Source organism: Palaemon carinicauda, chromosome 4 (genome assembly GCF_036898095.1).
Source record: "Palaemon carinicauda isolate YSFRI2023 chromosome 4, ASM3689809v2, whole genome shotgun sequence".
In the NCBI taxonomy this organism is placed as follows: domain Eukaryota; kingdom Metazoa; phylum Arthropoda; class Malacostraca; order Decapoda; family Palaemonidae; genus Palaemon; species Palaemon carinicauda.
In genome coordinates, this window is record NC_090728.1 from 73,596,103 (window position 1) to 73,611,622 (window position 15,520).

Genomic DNA, 15,520 nt, shown 5'->3' on the forward strand with positions numbered 1-15,520 from the left:
CCCCTCACATAAAGAGGAGGGGTAAACCTAAGGGCGAATGATCGCCTCTTTAACTGTATATTTTGTTTGAGAACATATTCGCTCTTATTCAAGAAAATATTAGTTAGTCTGCGATCAAAATTCTTTTGGCAATAATGTTGCGATTCGTCGCATATACATTATTCCCGCAACCGGTTTTGTTGCAAACGTTTCTATTAAGTTGTATATTTATATCCCTTACTGAAACCAGGTTATTCAGTACATTACTTGGCTACTTTCATATAACCAGACATACGGCATTTACGTTCTGCCTCCTTATAGGCATTTTTTCCTTTCCCCTGATCGGAAGTCTTAGTCTCCTACAAAGGCTTTGGCTGGAAACTTCTCATAAGCATATCTGTTCCCTAGTAGGGAACATCTAATATACAGTAAATGCTAGTTTACCGATCGGAGACGGAGAAGTACAAACGTTTTTTTGTCCTTAGAACGGGAAACGTCCGTTACGAACGTTTCCAACGTTCTCCAACTGAGTTCCGGGCACGACTTTTAAGTTGAACTACACATGTATGCTTGTCATGTGCTCAGTTCGGTGTTACTACTCCGTAGTAGACTTATGCTCTTTACCCACCCAACAATAGATTGAAGATACGTCTCAATACCCTCTTGGGTTTGGTTGGATGCGTTCGGTGATTACCGTACAGTCTCTTGTCTGGAAAGCGATCTCTATGGATATTCGCTATTATAACATAAGCTGTACTGATTAACTGGTTTACCGTTTGGTATCGGTCTTATTCGGCCAACCACACAGGATTAGTGGCAGTTGGAGGGAGAACAGGCTGTTCCCCTTAGTTGCAAGAACGTGCAATTAGTTACACGTCTCGACATCATCTCGAGGTGTGTTTATTGCTATGCACTCCCCCCCCTCACCGCTGGACAATCCGCGGATGATGGGTGGCAGACGAGAGCTTCTGCAAAGAGGCCTGTCTTCTCGTCTTCCCTCTGAACCTGATGCTCTCTATAATGCATCAAAAGAGAGGGGGGGTGAGGGGCATATGCCATACCATTCCATCCTCGTCTGTTGGCCCGATTCAGAAAGGTACCAGCATTCACCTCTCTTAGAGAACCATCTAGTAGTACGAAGCCTCAGATGGACAGAGGACAACTAGTTGCCCCCATCTGCTCACGTCATTCCTGGTATAGGAATGTGCTTGCAGAACCACCCAGATAGTGGGCTCCTAGTGTCTTGGAATCATCTTGTATCCAACAAAGTCTTAGCTTTGTGGGGTCCCCGACTGTAGTTATGCTCGCGACGGCCCTGATCTTCAGGCTCCCACTCCACCGTTCCCCAGGCCCTAAAATAAGATGCATTCCAAGATCGATGGGGCGGCCTAGAGGTGTACCTTGTTTTTTCCCCCCATTCGGTCTGGTGAAAAAGTCCTCAGCCAAGTCAGGATAAGCAGGATCTTATCAACGACTCCAATAGCTTCTCTATGGCATCCCGCAGAATGGTTCCCAGACCTTCTGCAGCCCCTGACGGAGTTCCAAGGGATCTTCCCCCACGGCACGATCTTCCAAGCAGCCACATGCTAACGCTTTCCTAAGCTGTAGCTTCGCTTCGACTTCTCGCCTGGGACAATCCTACACCACCCCTCTCAGAGAGGCCTTTCGCAACAGGTTACGGAAAAGATGTCTAGGCACCTCAGACACTTTTCAGCGTCGGTCTTCCAGGCGAAGTGTTCGGCCCTTTGTGACTGATGTTGTGGAAGGGGATTCTCTATCGGTGCCTTTACTTATGCAAGTTTGAGATAACTTGTCCCCTGTCGGATCTCAACCTCCTCCTGGGAACGCGGTTCGATTCCTTCAGTCTCTGAAGACCCCTCTCTGCGAACCTTAGGCCCAGCAGCAGATCGCTTCCTTACACGGAAGACGCCCTTTCTACTCACTTGGGCTTTTAACCAAGAGAATTAGTGTGTTGTATGATCCAACCTCTGACGTCTCCTACCCTAGGAGACGGGGAGAAGTAATCCTCAGCGGCGTCGCTGAGTGGATTGCCAAGACTCAAATCCGAGTGTGCTGTACCCTAGGTGTAGCCCATTTCGAATAAAGAGTCTTCGTTCGGTAACCGGAAACCCATCAACTGGGGTTTTACCCAGTGAGGAGTCTGTAGGGTTACCTTAAAAGAACGATACGAGCTCGCCCCCGTGTGTCGGCGCTGTGGACCAGCACGGGGAAGGTCAAGAGGAGGACCTCAATGTTTTCCTTCCCCTCTGGGATTGGAAGGTAATTGAGGTTACTCTTAATTTAGACTTTCCTCCATCCTAAAACCCAGAGCTCGTAACGTCACTGGCGTTCAAGAAACTACTCTGCGGTGCAGATATTTTAAGTGGGCATGTGGAAGCGTCAATTGACCTTCACGACCCACTACCTGCAAAGACGTAACCCACAAGAACATGGAGACCTTTTCCATTGGTCCTGTGGTGGTCACACAACGAATGGTCTAAACACCTCAGGCTCCTTGATGGACAAGTAGCCGAGGGTTGAGGACTGAGGCTACCCGGATTAGTCTGGGGTGAATGAGTAAGAATGCCTGGCTCCTTTCTTACTTTCACCTTCTCCCCTCTGGGGAAAACAGCTCCGCAAGCCTCAGCATAGCTGACTTCACCTTGCTGCAGGTAAGACCCATTTCCCTTGTGCCTCCTAAGTATTGAAGAATACTTTATTACGTCCCCAATACCTTTTAGAGGGAGGGTATTGGATAAGTCTTTAAGAACATTAGGTTCTGTACTCGAGTTCCTATGTTAAAGACAAGCCACACTGTTAGTTCCACTCACACACAAGCTTCTGCATGCCGCTATCAGTGCATTACCTCATATCGGCACTTGATTTTAGCGAGGGTAGGGTCCCTTCTACTTTCGATCACAGATCGAAATAGAGAGGACCCCGGGTCATGACCAAGGCCAGTTGGTGAGGACTTCCTCCCTCCTAAGAGTAAGTCACCCTATTATAAATAGCGAAGGTTTGTATATGTGTCGGAACAATAACAAATTTGGAAATAATTTGTATTTTTCCTAACATACAAACCTGGAGCTATTTATACAAATTGGCCCGCCACCCTGTACCCCGAGAAGTCCTGCCATAAAGCAAAGTGGTTACTCAGCCGAGAGGTGTGAGTGAGCGGGGTAGCCAGTCTCCCCCATCCCCCACCCGCTAACTAGCGGATGAGGTAGTTATCCCTCACTAAAATTATCATGGCTCGTCTTTCAGCTGCGCCGAAAGTAATACCCTATTATAAATAGCTCCAGGTTTGTATGTTAGGAAAAATACAAATTATTTCCAAATTTGTTATTTTTGGTACTCACTGAAACAAAATATACTATCTAAACTGCTGTTGCCTGGTTATTATCTTAATGTTGATAAAATAAATTTGTTCAAGTAATCTATTTCATTACTGTATATTAGGCCTTGTATTGGGAAACAAGTGAACTATGGTGTGCTCGTAGGACTGTATCTTAATTTTTAACATGGAAGTCAATGGGAAAATGGGCTTTGATGAACGAATTTTTGCCTAATGAACTTTTCTTCAGGAGGAGATATCATTTGTATAACGGGTTATTGGTGTACAGATCTTGATATTAATTATCAAGGGAGAAAGATAGAATTTGAGAAACACTCATTTTCAGGATAATTCCCCCAGGCGGCACAAAACCAAAGGTCAGAGGCAAAAATCCTACAGTATGCCGTTTGGAGATGTCCTAAGCCACCTTATTAAGTGGTATGAATGTCATAGTCCTCTCCTTAAAAACCGACATTAGCCGGCCGGCCCCCTTAAGAGCAAGGACAAAATAAGTTGATGGCTGTTTGAATACAATGTTGATAGATGAAGTGAAATACAATTCCATTACAGTTTACCTGTTTTAGATCATTAATATGCAAGGGAAATCAGTGAATGAAATACAAATCAATTAACTTTTAAAACCATTTTATTATGCATAAATAGCTGTAGTTCTTGATACATAGGTAGGTTAGCTTGCTAGTGGTAGTAAGATCAGCTGACTGTAAACAATAAAAAAATGAGATATTGGTCCTTAAAAGATATAAGTTAAATCAAGAAATAGAATATAGCCTAAATGAATTAGCTTTTAAAAGCATTGCTTTATGAACTAGTGAATATAGGATTTTTTTTATACAGGCTCTGACTAGCTGGTTACCAGTAGTGAGGTCACCTGGCTGAAAACAATGGAGGGTCATACTTGGGCTAACAATGTTGAACTTGCAAGCTATTTTACATTTTGACCCAATCTTGGAATGCATCTCTTTTGTGTATTAGGGATGATGACTATTTCCGAAGCGAGGAGAATGTGATAGAGAGTTTTGATGTTGGTGTGAATTCAGACTTTGATATTTCAGGATTTTGTTGGATAAGATTCGTGAAATTTACCAAAAAATCTATAGTGGGTGCAAGCTATTTGCGTTTAAGGACAGAAAATATGTTTTTTAGTTACTTGGATGAAATGTTCTGTTATTGAGTTTTACACAGTTAAGGTTTCATAAGATTTTGTATTTTTAGATAGTAAAGGTAAATTTATTTATTGTATTTCAGGTTACTTTTTGGTATCAATTACATAACGGTTAAATCTATAGTAAAAGGGAAATGGTTTCAACATTTTTGTTTTATCCATGACGTAGGGGGTAGTCAAAGGAGCTCACATTTTGTTCAGAATTCCATGTAATGAGAGGTGTTATCACAAAATTGACCCCTTAATTTCAAATCTAGTAAAAATGTTATTTGTTTTTGTATTTCAGTCGACCGCAGCCTGGAGATGTAAGAAGTATATACATTGAAAAGTCCTCAGAACCTTTAGGCATTCAGATTAGATGCCTGGAAGTGGGAGGTGTATATGTTTCATCAGTAACTGTCAATTCTCTAGCATCACAGGTAAGACAAGAAATTTTATTGAACTTTCATTATTTAAGCTGTAACCTCAGTTGAGGGCCTTTAGCTTTAAGATTTGATTGTGTAGAATTTGGAGGCTTCTCAAATATGGCCTTTGTTCTTTGAGTAGCAGTCCCTTAGCTTTTAAAATGTTTAGGTGGTCTGCCTTTTTCATGCAACAGTGTCGCATAAGTAAAAATGACTGTGTGATATACCTAAAGACCTTGCTGAGATGGAGAAGGGGAAGGTCAAAGTTTGAATGGAAGATAATGGCAAATGATGTGCATTAGGAAAATTAAAGCATGATACATAGGATAGGAAGTGGAGGAGTCTCATAGCCAGCGGTGACTGAAAACAACAGAGAACTTTTCCTAGTGTAGATTTTATTTTCAAGGAATGTTCTCAACTTTACCATTTTCAGTGAAGATTGCAAACCATTCCCTCTCTCAAGGATTATTTTAGATCTTATCTTTTTCGTAGGATTGTTCCAAAATCCCCCTAAACATCCTCATATCTGTTTGCTCCAGCTTCTTTTCTTCTTTTTCTCCTAATGATGATGTTTCTGAACCATGCGTTACTACTAGTTTCATTACAGCATAGTAGATTTGGAATTTCATTTTTCACTTTTTCATATAATTTTGTCATACACTACTAGTAGCACCTCACTTCAATTGTCCTAAGCTCGTTTTATTTTAATTCTAACCTCTGTTTTGTAATTTTCAATTTTTGGACACGGTTTTCCCCAAAGCTAAGCAGCTTGAATATTGTTTGTTTTCTTAGCTTTAGCTACTACTTGTAGCTTAAATTTAGTAGTTTATTTCTTTGCTGATCTTTTCTCCATAGCAAGAAAGGTTATATTATAAAAATATATCAGTCATATTCTCTTTAATGTCATTTGTAAGAAATATGGTAATTATTTGCTATTATATGATGGTTGAAATCCAAGCAATACAGCTGTTGATATCTAAATCAGCTGTTCATAACAAGTCAGTTGTTTATCATTCAGTTGTTTATGGCCTTATGTGTTATTATTATGATTATTATTAATGGCTAAGCTACAACCCTTGTTGGAAAAGCAGGATGCTATAAGGCCAGGGGGATCCAACAGGGAAAATAGCCCAGTGAGGAAAGGAAACAAAAAAATAAAATATTTTGAGAAGAGTAACATTGAAATAAATATTTCAAATATAAAGTATAAAAACTTTAACAAAATAAGAGAAAGAGAAATAAGATGAATAGTGTGCCCAAGTGAACCCTCGAGCAAGAGAACTCCAACCCAAGATAGTGGAGACTCTTCTCTTTCCGGGATCGTTGGACCTTCGATCCCTGGGCCACAGCCTGATCAAGAACGGACTAGGTTAGAGCTGGAACACAACTCCACCGACTTTCCCTCTATTCTTCCAACACTCAACCCCCATTCTGGAAGAATATGTCCAAGAACTTAGACAAGAGAGTCATAAGGAGAGCAAAGTCCGTCAAGTTCCAGGGAAGGCTGTTTAGTGTTCCGAAAAAAGACTCGGAAAAAGAGTCATTTTGGACTTGTCACCACTCAACAAGTTCATAGTGAACCACAAGTTCAGGATGCTTACTCTTCAACACATAAGGACCTTACTGCCCAAGCAGGCTTACACAGTCTCCATAGACATGGCGGACGCATATTGGCTTGTTCCAATCAATCGACAAGTTTCCTCCTACCTAGGATTCAAGCTGCAAAAGAGACAATACGTCTTCAGAGCCATGCCCTTCGGACATAAACATAGCCCCAAGGGTATTCACAAAGCTTGCAAACACAGTCATTCGTCAACTACGCCTAAAGGGAGTTCAGGTGATAGCCTACCTGGACGACTGGCTGGTGTGGGTAGCATCCGAAGCAGAATGCACGCAAGCCTCCAAGGAAGTGATCCAGTTCCTGGAACATCTAGGATTCAAGATCAACTTGGAAAAGTCTCGACTATCTCCAGCTCAAAGGTTCCAATGGCTTGGCATTCATTGGAACTTACAGTCACACCGCCTCTCCCTTCCATCAAAGAAGAGGAGAGAGATAGCGGGATCTGTTAAGAGACTTCTATGATCCGACCGGATATCAAGACGGCAACAAGAGAGAGTACTGGGCTCCCTCCAGTTTGCCTCAGTGACAGACCCAGTGCTGAGATGCATCAGGAGTCTGGAGAAGATACGCATCAAACGCTCGAAGAGATCTAACAAGACTGATACCAACTCGTCTGCGATCACTTCTCAAGCCATGGTTGGAGGCCAAGCACCTAAAGAAGAAGGTACCCTTGTAACCACCTCCACCCTCAGTCACCGTTCACATGGATGCCTCAAAGGAAGGATGGAGAGGCCACTCTCACGTACGGAAAGTCCAAGGAACCTGGTCCTCCCTCTTCAAAACCTTCCACATCAATATTCTGGAAGCCATGGCAGTTTTTCTATCGCTGAAGAAACTGATGCTTCGCTGCTCGATCCACATCCGACTGGTCTTGGACAGCGAAGTGATAATGAGATGTCTAAACTGGCAAGGTTCGAGATCGCTCCAAATCAACCAAGTGATGTTGGCCATCTTCCTCCTGGCGGAAAAGAAGAGATGGCACTTATCAGCAGTTCACCTTCAAGGGTTCCGCAACGCGACGGCGGACGCTCTATCCAGGCTCACCCCGATAAAGTCAATGGTCCCTAGACGCAAGATCATTCTCCTTCATCTTACGCAAAGTCCCAGGACTGCAGATAGACCTCTTCGCAACGAGCGACAACAAGAAACTATCCCGGTACGTAGCCCCGTATGAGGATCCTCTAGCGGAAGCGTTAGACGCGATGTTCCTAGATTGGAACAGAAGGTCCAGGATTTACCTGTTCCCTCCAACCAACCTCCTGCTAAAGGTCCTCAACAAACTGAGATCCTTTCAGGGAACAGCAGCGATAGTGGCTCACAAGTGGCCCAACAGCATCTGGTTCCCAACGGAACTGCGACTGAAGCTGGTCCCGTTGCCGGATCCAGTTCTCACTCAACAAGTGCAGAAGTCGACTGTCTCCGCTTCATCACAGAAAACCCGAAACCTTCATCTCATGATTTTCTCGCCTTAGCAGTCAAGAAAAGGTTCGGGATTTCGGACAGTATAAACTTTTTAGAAGAATATAAGTCAAAATCTACTAGAAGACAATACGAGTCTTCCTGGAAGAAATGGGTTGCCTTTGTCAAGGCAAAGAAACCAAAAGAAATCTCAACAGATATCTGTTTATCATTCTTTATTCATCTCCATGAACAAGGTTTAGCAGCCAACACGATCTCTACGTGTAAATCTGCCTTGACTAGACCCTTGCTATATGCCTTCCAGGTGGACTTCTCTAACGAAATCTTCAATAAGAGTCCTAAGGCCTGCGCTCGGCTTAGGCCCGCAGCACCTCCGAGGCCCATTTCTTGGTCCATGGATAAGGTTCTTCATTTAGCCTCAACCCTGAACAATGAAGACTGCTCTTTAAAGGAGTTGACCCAAAAAGTTATATTCTTATTTGCACTAGCCTCAGGAGCCAGAGTTAGCAAAATAGTGGCCCTTTGGAGGGATGAGGGCCACATTCAGTTCACAGAGTGTGGAGAACTGAATCTCTTTCTTGACCCAACATTTCTCGCTAAGAATGAGCTGCCCACCAAAAGGTGGGGTCCCTGGAGAATCTGCCCTCTGAAGGAAGATGCATCTCTATGTCCAGTAGAGTGCCTAAAGGTCTATCTTCGTAGAACTTTAGACTTTAGGGGAGGACAGCTTTTTAGGGGAGAAACCTCAGGTTCGACATTGTCTTTGAAACAATTAAGGGCGAAGATCACCTATTTCATTTGCAGAGCGGATCCAGACAGCACACCCGCAGGTCATGATCCGAGAAAAATTGCTTCATCTCTGAACTTCTTTCAAAATATGAATTTTGAAAGTCTTCGCTCCTATACTGGATGGAAGTCATCCAGGGTTTTCTTCAAACACTATGCGAAGCAAGTGCAAGAGATCAAGCACTTTGTGGTGGCAGCAGGTAGTGTACTAAAACCTGCCGCTTGAATACTGCGAGGAACAGTGCACTAATCGGGACTTTTAGTGAAGGGTGTACATGATCCCTCCTTACGGAGTGACATGTTTAGTGAAGTATCACTGTAGTGACACTATGGACTGTCCTAAGTATAAAGATGAAAAGCATAAAAGACTTACACATGTGCCATGCGTATAACTACGCAAGTGTTTATAAACTGTAATGACAGAAATAAGGAAACATGAAATATTACAACATTTCCTTTTAAAGTGGCTTCACGTTTCTTTTCAAGTGAAACAAGTATTTCTGTTATTACCATTTTAATTATGCTTTCCACTATATTTCCAATATTCGTTTTATATTATATTATAAAATGCACTTTAACCTTGTTATCTATTGTTTATCAATAAATACATATCTGAATTTTGCGTCTCTTTTCGCGCCAAAATTCTAAATAAATAAAGGTGCCAGAGCACTTCATTTTATCCTCTTAAACTTTTTGGTATTGTTCTTTACTTCTCATAGTTTATTTATTTCTTCATTTCCTTTCCTTACTTGGCTATTTTTACCCGTTTGAGCACGTGGGCATCTAGCATCCTGCTTTTCCACCTAGGGTTGTAGCTTAGTCATAATAATAATGATAATAATAATGATAATTTTTATTCTTCCTAAATAGCTATTTGTGCTCTAGTAAAGTTTTCTATTAACATCTTTTGAATGCATCAAAACTTGAAATGATAAGACATTTTGTAGCAACAAACATTGCAGTATACTGTACTTTATCCTCTTCATTCCATTCTGATTGGCTAAAATCATTGGCCATGTCTTGTTAAGCAATAAATTTAGTTAATATAATAATTAGGAAAATGTATTATTTTCTGTGCATTTATAGTACAGACATTTTATTTAACATTGTCATCATGTGTATAGTAGACAATTTATCCTCAAAGATTTGTATAAAGGTTACTATAGAGATTTTGCATTGATAGTAGAGGGTAGAGATTTTATTTTTCAGGAAAACAGTAATGGAGTGCTATAATTTTTGTTTTCATATTTATTCTTACAAGCTGCCAAGAAAGAGTCCTTCATTTGTTATAAGCATAGAGTATGTAACTTTATTGAACTTGCATGATTAATGGTTTGTGTAATGTAGTTTGTATCCCAACCATTTTATGCAGATTTATGTTACATGTTAAAGATTTAGGAGAATGAAAGATCTAACATCTTTTTTTTTTTAACCTATTGCATAAGTGTGTAGTGTATATATATTTATTTATCTGTATTTCTACATATTGTGTATGCTTTTTATTGTCAAAGAAATTGACTCTTGAAGGTGTTAGCGATTGTTCAATGTTTTCCACATTTTCATTGTGAAATGCCCTTCGATATTCTTTCTTTGTAATCAATTTTTCCCTTCGTTATTTTTCTGTATGCATCTAATGAACCATCTTTAATTTTCCAATCGGTGTCTTAGTATACAGTAATATATATATATATATATATATATATATATATATATATATATATATATATATATATATATACAGTGAACCCTCGTTTATCGCGGTAGATAGGTTCCAGACGCGGCCGCGATAGGTGAAAATCCGCGAAGTAGTGACACCATATTTACCTATTTATTCAACATGTATATTCAGACTTTTAAAACCTTCCCTTGTACGTAGTACTGTTAACAAACTACCCTTTAATGTACAGAACACTTAATGCATGTACTACAGTACCCTAAACTAAAACAGGCACAAATATTAAAGGTGATTTTATATCATGCGTTTCCTAAACACGCTAAAAAGCGTTTACATTTATCTCTGATCATAATGAAGAAACAAACTGGAGGTAGAGCTTTGCTTATTACCCAGACATATTTCCCATACTTTTCCCTTAGAACTGCATCACATCTTCCTACTTTAGATATATATATATATATATATATATATACACATACATACCTATATATATACATACATATACATACATATATACATAAATACATGCATACATATATATACTATATATATATATTACTGTTATATATATGGGTTATGGAAAAAATCCGCGAAGTGGTGAATCCGCGATGGTCGAACCCGCGAAGTAGCGAGGGTTCACTTATATATATTATATAATATATACAGTAGGGTCCCGAATTAAGCGTGTTCGAATTACACGATTCCCCTTTTCCACGATCGCTATTTTTCAAAAATAAATTTTCTGTATCCACGAGGCTGTTCAAAGTTCGCGAGTCAAGCACTACAAAATGTATCAAAATCTATAGTCTTTTTAAGTATGTTGGTAGCCCTAAATACGGTGATTTATAATAAATGTTACAAAACAATATTAACATTACATTTCATTAACATAATTTCATAATGAATAGCCTATTTAAGGATAAAATTCCACATCAACAATGAAATCAACTGTTAACTGTGCGAGTCCAGCTGACAAAATGTAAACAGAAATGTGGTTACGTTCTCGGCAATCTTTATCTTTCTCCAACCTTACGATAATTGTAATGGTAGTGTTAATGATGGTATATTAAAGCATTATTTTTGTTTAGTACAGTATATTTAAAAGCCTTATTTTTCCCTCTGGGCGTTCAAGGTTTTCACGAGTAGACTGGGTTCGTTTATCGGCAGTGAATAGCCTAAACTTCGGTAACGAGTCGTCAATATTTTGTCATATTTTAAACAGTAGGCTATACATTTGATTTGCAAACATTGGTTTTGTAGAGTAGACGGTAAAATAAAATCTAGAGAGAGAGAGAGAGAGAGAGAGAGAGAGAGATTTGATGGCAGAAATCTCTCTCTCTCTCTCTCTCTCTCTCTCTAGATTTTATTTTACCGTCTACTCTACAAAACCAATGTTTGCAAATCAAATGTATACTGTTTAAAATATGACAAAATATTGACGACTCGTTACCGAAGTTTAGCTATTCACTGCCGATAAACGATAACAAACCCTTTAATGCAAACTAACTGTATCCTTTGATATTCCTCTATATTTATCACGAATGCTCCTTCTATACCTCCTCAGACACTCTTATTTCAAATATCTAAATTATTTTTATCACAACTAACACCATCTAGGTCATTTTCATTCCATTATATCTATTATTCCTCTGAATCTTATTCCCTTTCCTTATTTGTTTATTCGATGGGGATTCGTTTTTTCCTTTACCGTCTTTCAGAATCTATTTTTAGCCACTGGCAACCAAATCCCCCCTTCCCCCGTCTCCTACCGTCTCCCTGCGAGTCCACCCAGCCTATCTCATCACTTCCCCCCCACCTTCATCCTCCCCTGTTCTAGGTCTGTAACCTCTGCGTCATAATATCTCTCTCCTCATCTCTCTCTCTCTTCTCTCTCTCTCTCTCTCTCTCTCGTTATACAATACTTACAAATAGATGAAGAAACCAAAATCGGTTTCTTGAAGTGTCAATTAAATACAAAACGAAAAAAATATACCGTGTATACATCCATTTCAATCATAGCTTAAAATACGGTAACCGATTTCGTCAGCAAACCACTATTTTTTAGGAAACACCATTCTATTCCAGAAAATTTTTACTCTTTAAATGTCAATTGCGCTATAATAAAACATGTACTTATGTTGTAAAATTTCGGGTGTGTGTTAAAAATCGAATATTGCTAACTTATTTTTGTTTTACTTTTGGCTGTGATCACATCAGCTGATGTCTAGCTTCCGCGCGAATACAATAACAAAGAATTGGTTTACACCATTTCTTAACTTATTCAAACCATCTATACAGTTTAATATTACATAAACACCAATGTGTTATAACCTATCATATTTATTGTTTAGTACTTTTAAAACCATCTCTCTCTCTCTCTCTCTCTCTCTCTCTCTCTCTCATCGAACGTTATAGCGGTAACCTAATTGTTCGGTGACTTTAAAAATAGGCCTAGTACTTTCTTCTTTTACCTTTTTTGCATATGGATCCATAATTGAGGTGGGTACAAGTTGACTTATAACTGAAGTTAGGAAAAGTATTTTGGATATGGAAAGGACAATTATCTTTCGTAACAGTTTAGAATTATCGTAAGTTATCACTCTGTCATTAGCGGCAGTTTGCTATTGTGGATTAAACGCATAAGGAAAAAAAAATTTCCAGCTTTGCTACGGAATTTAGGAATTAATATGGATACGGTAAGTAAAATATTTGTAATAACATAATGTTTACTAAATGTTTGTAATATCATTAGTTATGACTTAGATCATGTGTGTTTAATGCATTCGTTTGTTTATTATGATCGAAGATGGAGCGTAAAACAAATGGAAGGTTTCCGTTTCAGGCGGCATCATAAAGAAAAACATTTCATAAATGGCATTCATTTCATTTATTTGAAAGTTCTAATAAAAAATAATTAGAACATTGGTAATAACAAATTCAACATATAATCTATACTTGGTAAAATTGCTGTCAATTCAAAAACACAGATGTATAAATGCGTCTGTTTCTTCGTTGTGATCAGAGTTAAACGTAAACAAAACATTGGTTGTCGTTTTCTATTCTGCTTTTTAGCGTGTTTAGGAATGCGTGATATAAAATCGCCTTTATTTTGATAATTCTGGATTTTCAATCATACAACAAGCTAGTCTATAGGAGTGATGGTTTTGCTATTCACCAGTTGTATTATACAATAGATATGACAAACATTAAAATTTGTCTGTATTTTGGTTGTGTTGTAACGGGAAATATATGGTGTTTACACCTATCCTGGTTATAATTTTAACCATTTTTCAAGTTATTAGAACTTTAAAGTATATTAAATGTTTTATTTATTTACAAAAAACAATTTGATATTATAAAGAAATACAGTATAGTACAAAGAAAGTATTGGAAATGGGTAGTAAACACATTTGAATAGGCAAATTGCTGGTTGCCATGGCCACAATGGAATTATTTCTGTTAGTTGTGTTTCGAAATTCGCGATTTTCCATTTACACGAGGTCATTAATCGACCAAATTCTCGCATAATTCGGGACCCTACTGTATATATATATATATATATAATATACAGTGGAACCTCTACACACGAACGTATCTACATCCGAATTTTCCAACATCCGAAGTAAAATTCGAGCAAATTTTTTACTCTACACCCGAATTTTATTTCGACACACGAAGTAAACATTACGCCATTGAGCGTCGAGTGCTCAGTTCTCTATTCTTGTGTGTATCGTGTGGTTGTCCTCTGTTTGGTCTGTTATTAACAGTGCTTATTTTCTTCCTTTTCTGACATTTCCTTTTTGATTTTACCTATAATCATGGTACCTAGGAAGCTAAGTTTCAGTACAGGAAGAAGGCAATTCTTTCATTAGAATTGAAGCAAGAAATTATAGAAAAACATGAGAGCAGTGTGCATGTGAGTGATACTGTATGGCTAAACAATATGGCCGGAATAGGCCTATGATCTCGAGGATCATCAAGCTGAAGGCAGCCATTAAAGCAAATAACCATCGAAGGGAATCACCATTATTACAAGACATCTTAGCAATACCCTAGAAGAGATAGAACACCTTTTGTTGATAGGGATAAAGGACAAAGAGATTGTTGGCAACGATCATTTGTGAGAAGGGCCAGCGTGATGAACAGAAAGAAAGAAAAAAGTGAAGCAAAGAAAACCATGATAGCATTAACAAGCTCTCTTTTTCTGTTTCTCTCTAAACATAGCATTAACATGTTCTTTAAATAAAATCTCTCTCTCTCTCTCTCTCTCTCTCTCTCTCTCTCTCTCTCTCTCGTTCTTCTTCGCTGTTATAGTGTTAGATACGTCTATTATTTTTTTTCCGAGAGAGAGAGATTAAACAAAAATGTGTTTAGAGTAATAACAGCGTCGACGAGTTGAAAAACAAATGTAACTAAGAAAGTAATAACAGCTAATCTGAATTCCTTTATTAACTAAAACAAATATTGATACAAACACACTCGTGTGCGTATGCGCAAACACACACACACGCACGAGGAGACACGATCGGCGAGGAGGTAGAGATGGTGACTGCGATAACATACCGTAACTCGTCACTGAAAGTGATGAAAATAAAAAATCAAAAGAAAAAAAATTTAAAAAATATGAAATAGAAAAATAGAAAAAAAAAAAAATAAGCTGAATTAGATTAAAATTTCCGTAGTGTAAGTTACGGTATGTTATCGCAGTCACCATCTCTACCTCCTCGCCGATCGTGTCTCCTCGTGCGTGTGTGTGTGTTTGCGCATACGCACACGAGTGTGTTTGTATCAATATTTGTTTTAGTTAATAAAGGAATTCAGATTCGCTGATATTGTTTTTTTAGTTACATTTAACTGTCTTTCAACTCGTTAACGCTGTTAAAAATCACATGTACACAACACATTTTTGTTTAATCTCTCATTTTTGTTTAATCTCTCTCTCTCTCTCTCTCTCTCTCTCTCTCTCTCTCTCTCTCAGAAAAAAATAATAGACGAAGAGAGAGAGAGAGAGAGAGTATTTATTTAAAGAACATGTTAACACCATGTCTACCTTCTTGCCGATCGTCCTTCTGCTGGCGTAGCAAATCCTACACCTGCGTTGGCCTGTCTCTAAGGTAAA

The 15,520-nt window shown here is 38.8% G+C and overlaps 1 protein-coding gene across 7 annotated transcripts in view; it reads left to right on the top strand.

Moving 5' to 3' along the window:
• Dlg5 (Discs large 5) overlaps positions 1 to 15,520 on the top strand; it is an 847,504-nt gene that overhangs the window by 721,424 nt on the left and 110,560 nt on the right. For 6 of the 7 annotated variants that reach the window (XM_068372367.1, XM_068372363.1, XM_068372364.1 and 3 more), the window contains one exon: positions 4,783 to 4,915. In XM_068372367.1, the coding sequence (XP_068228468.1) occupies positions 4,783 to 4,915 (133 nt within the window). Of the gene's footprint in view, positions 1 to 4,782; positions 4,916 to 9,987; positions 10,026 to 15,520 lie in introns of all 7 variants that reach the window. The other variant, XR_011044295.1, reaches the window with a different exon arrangement.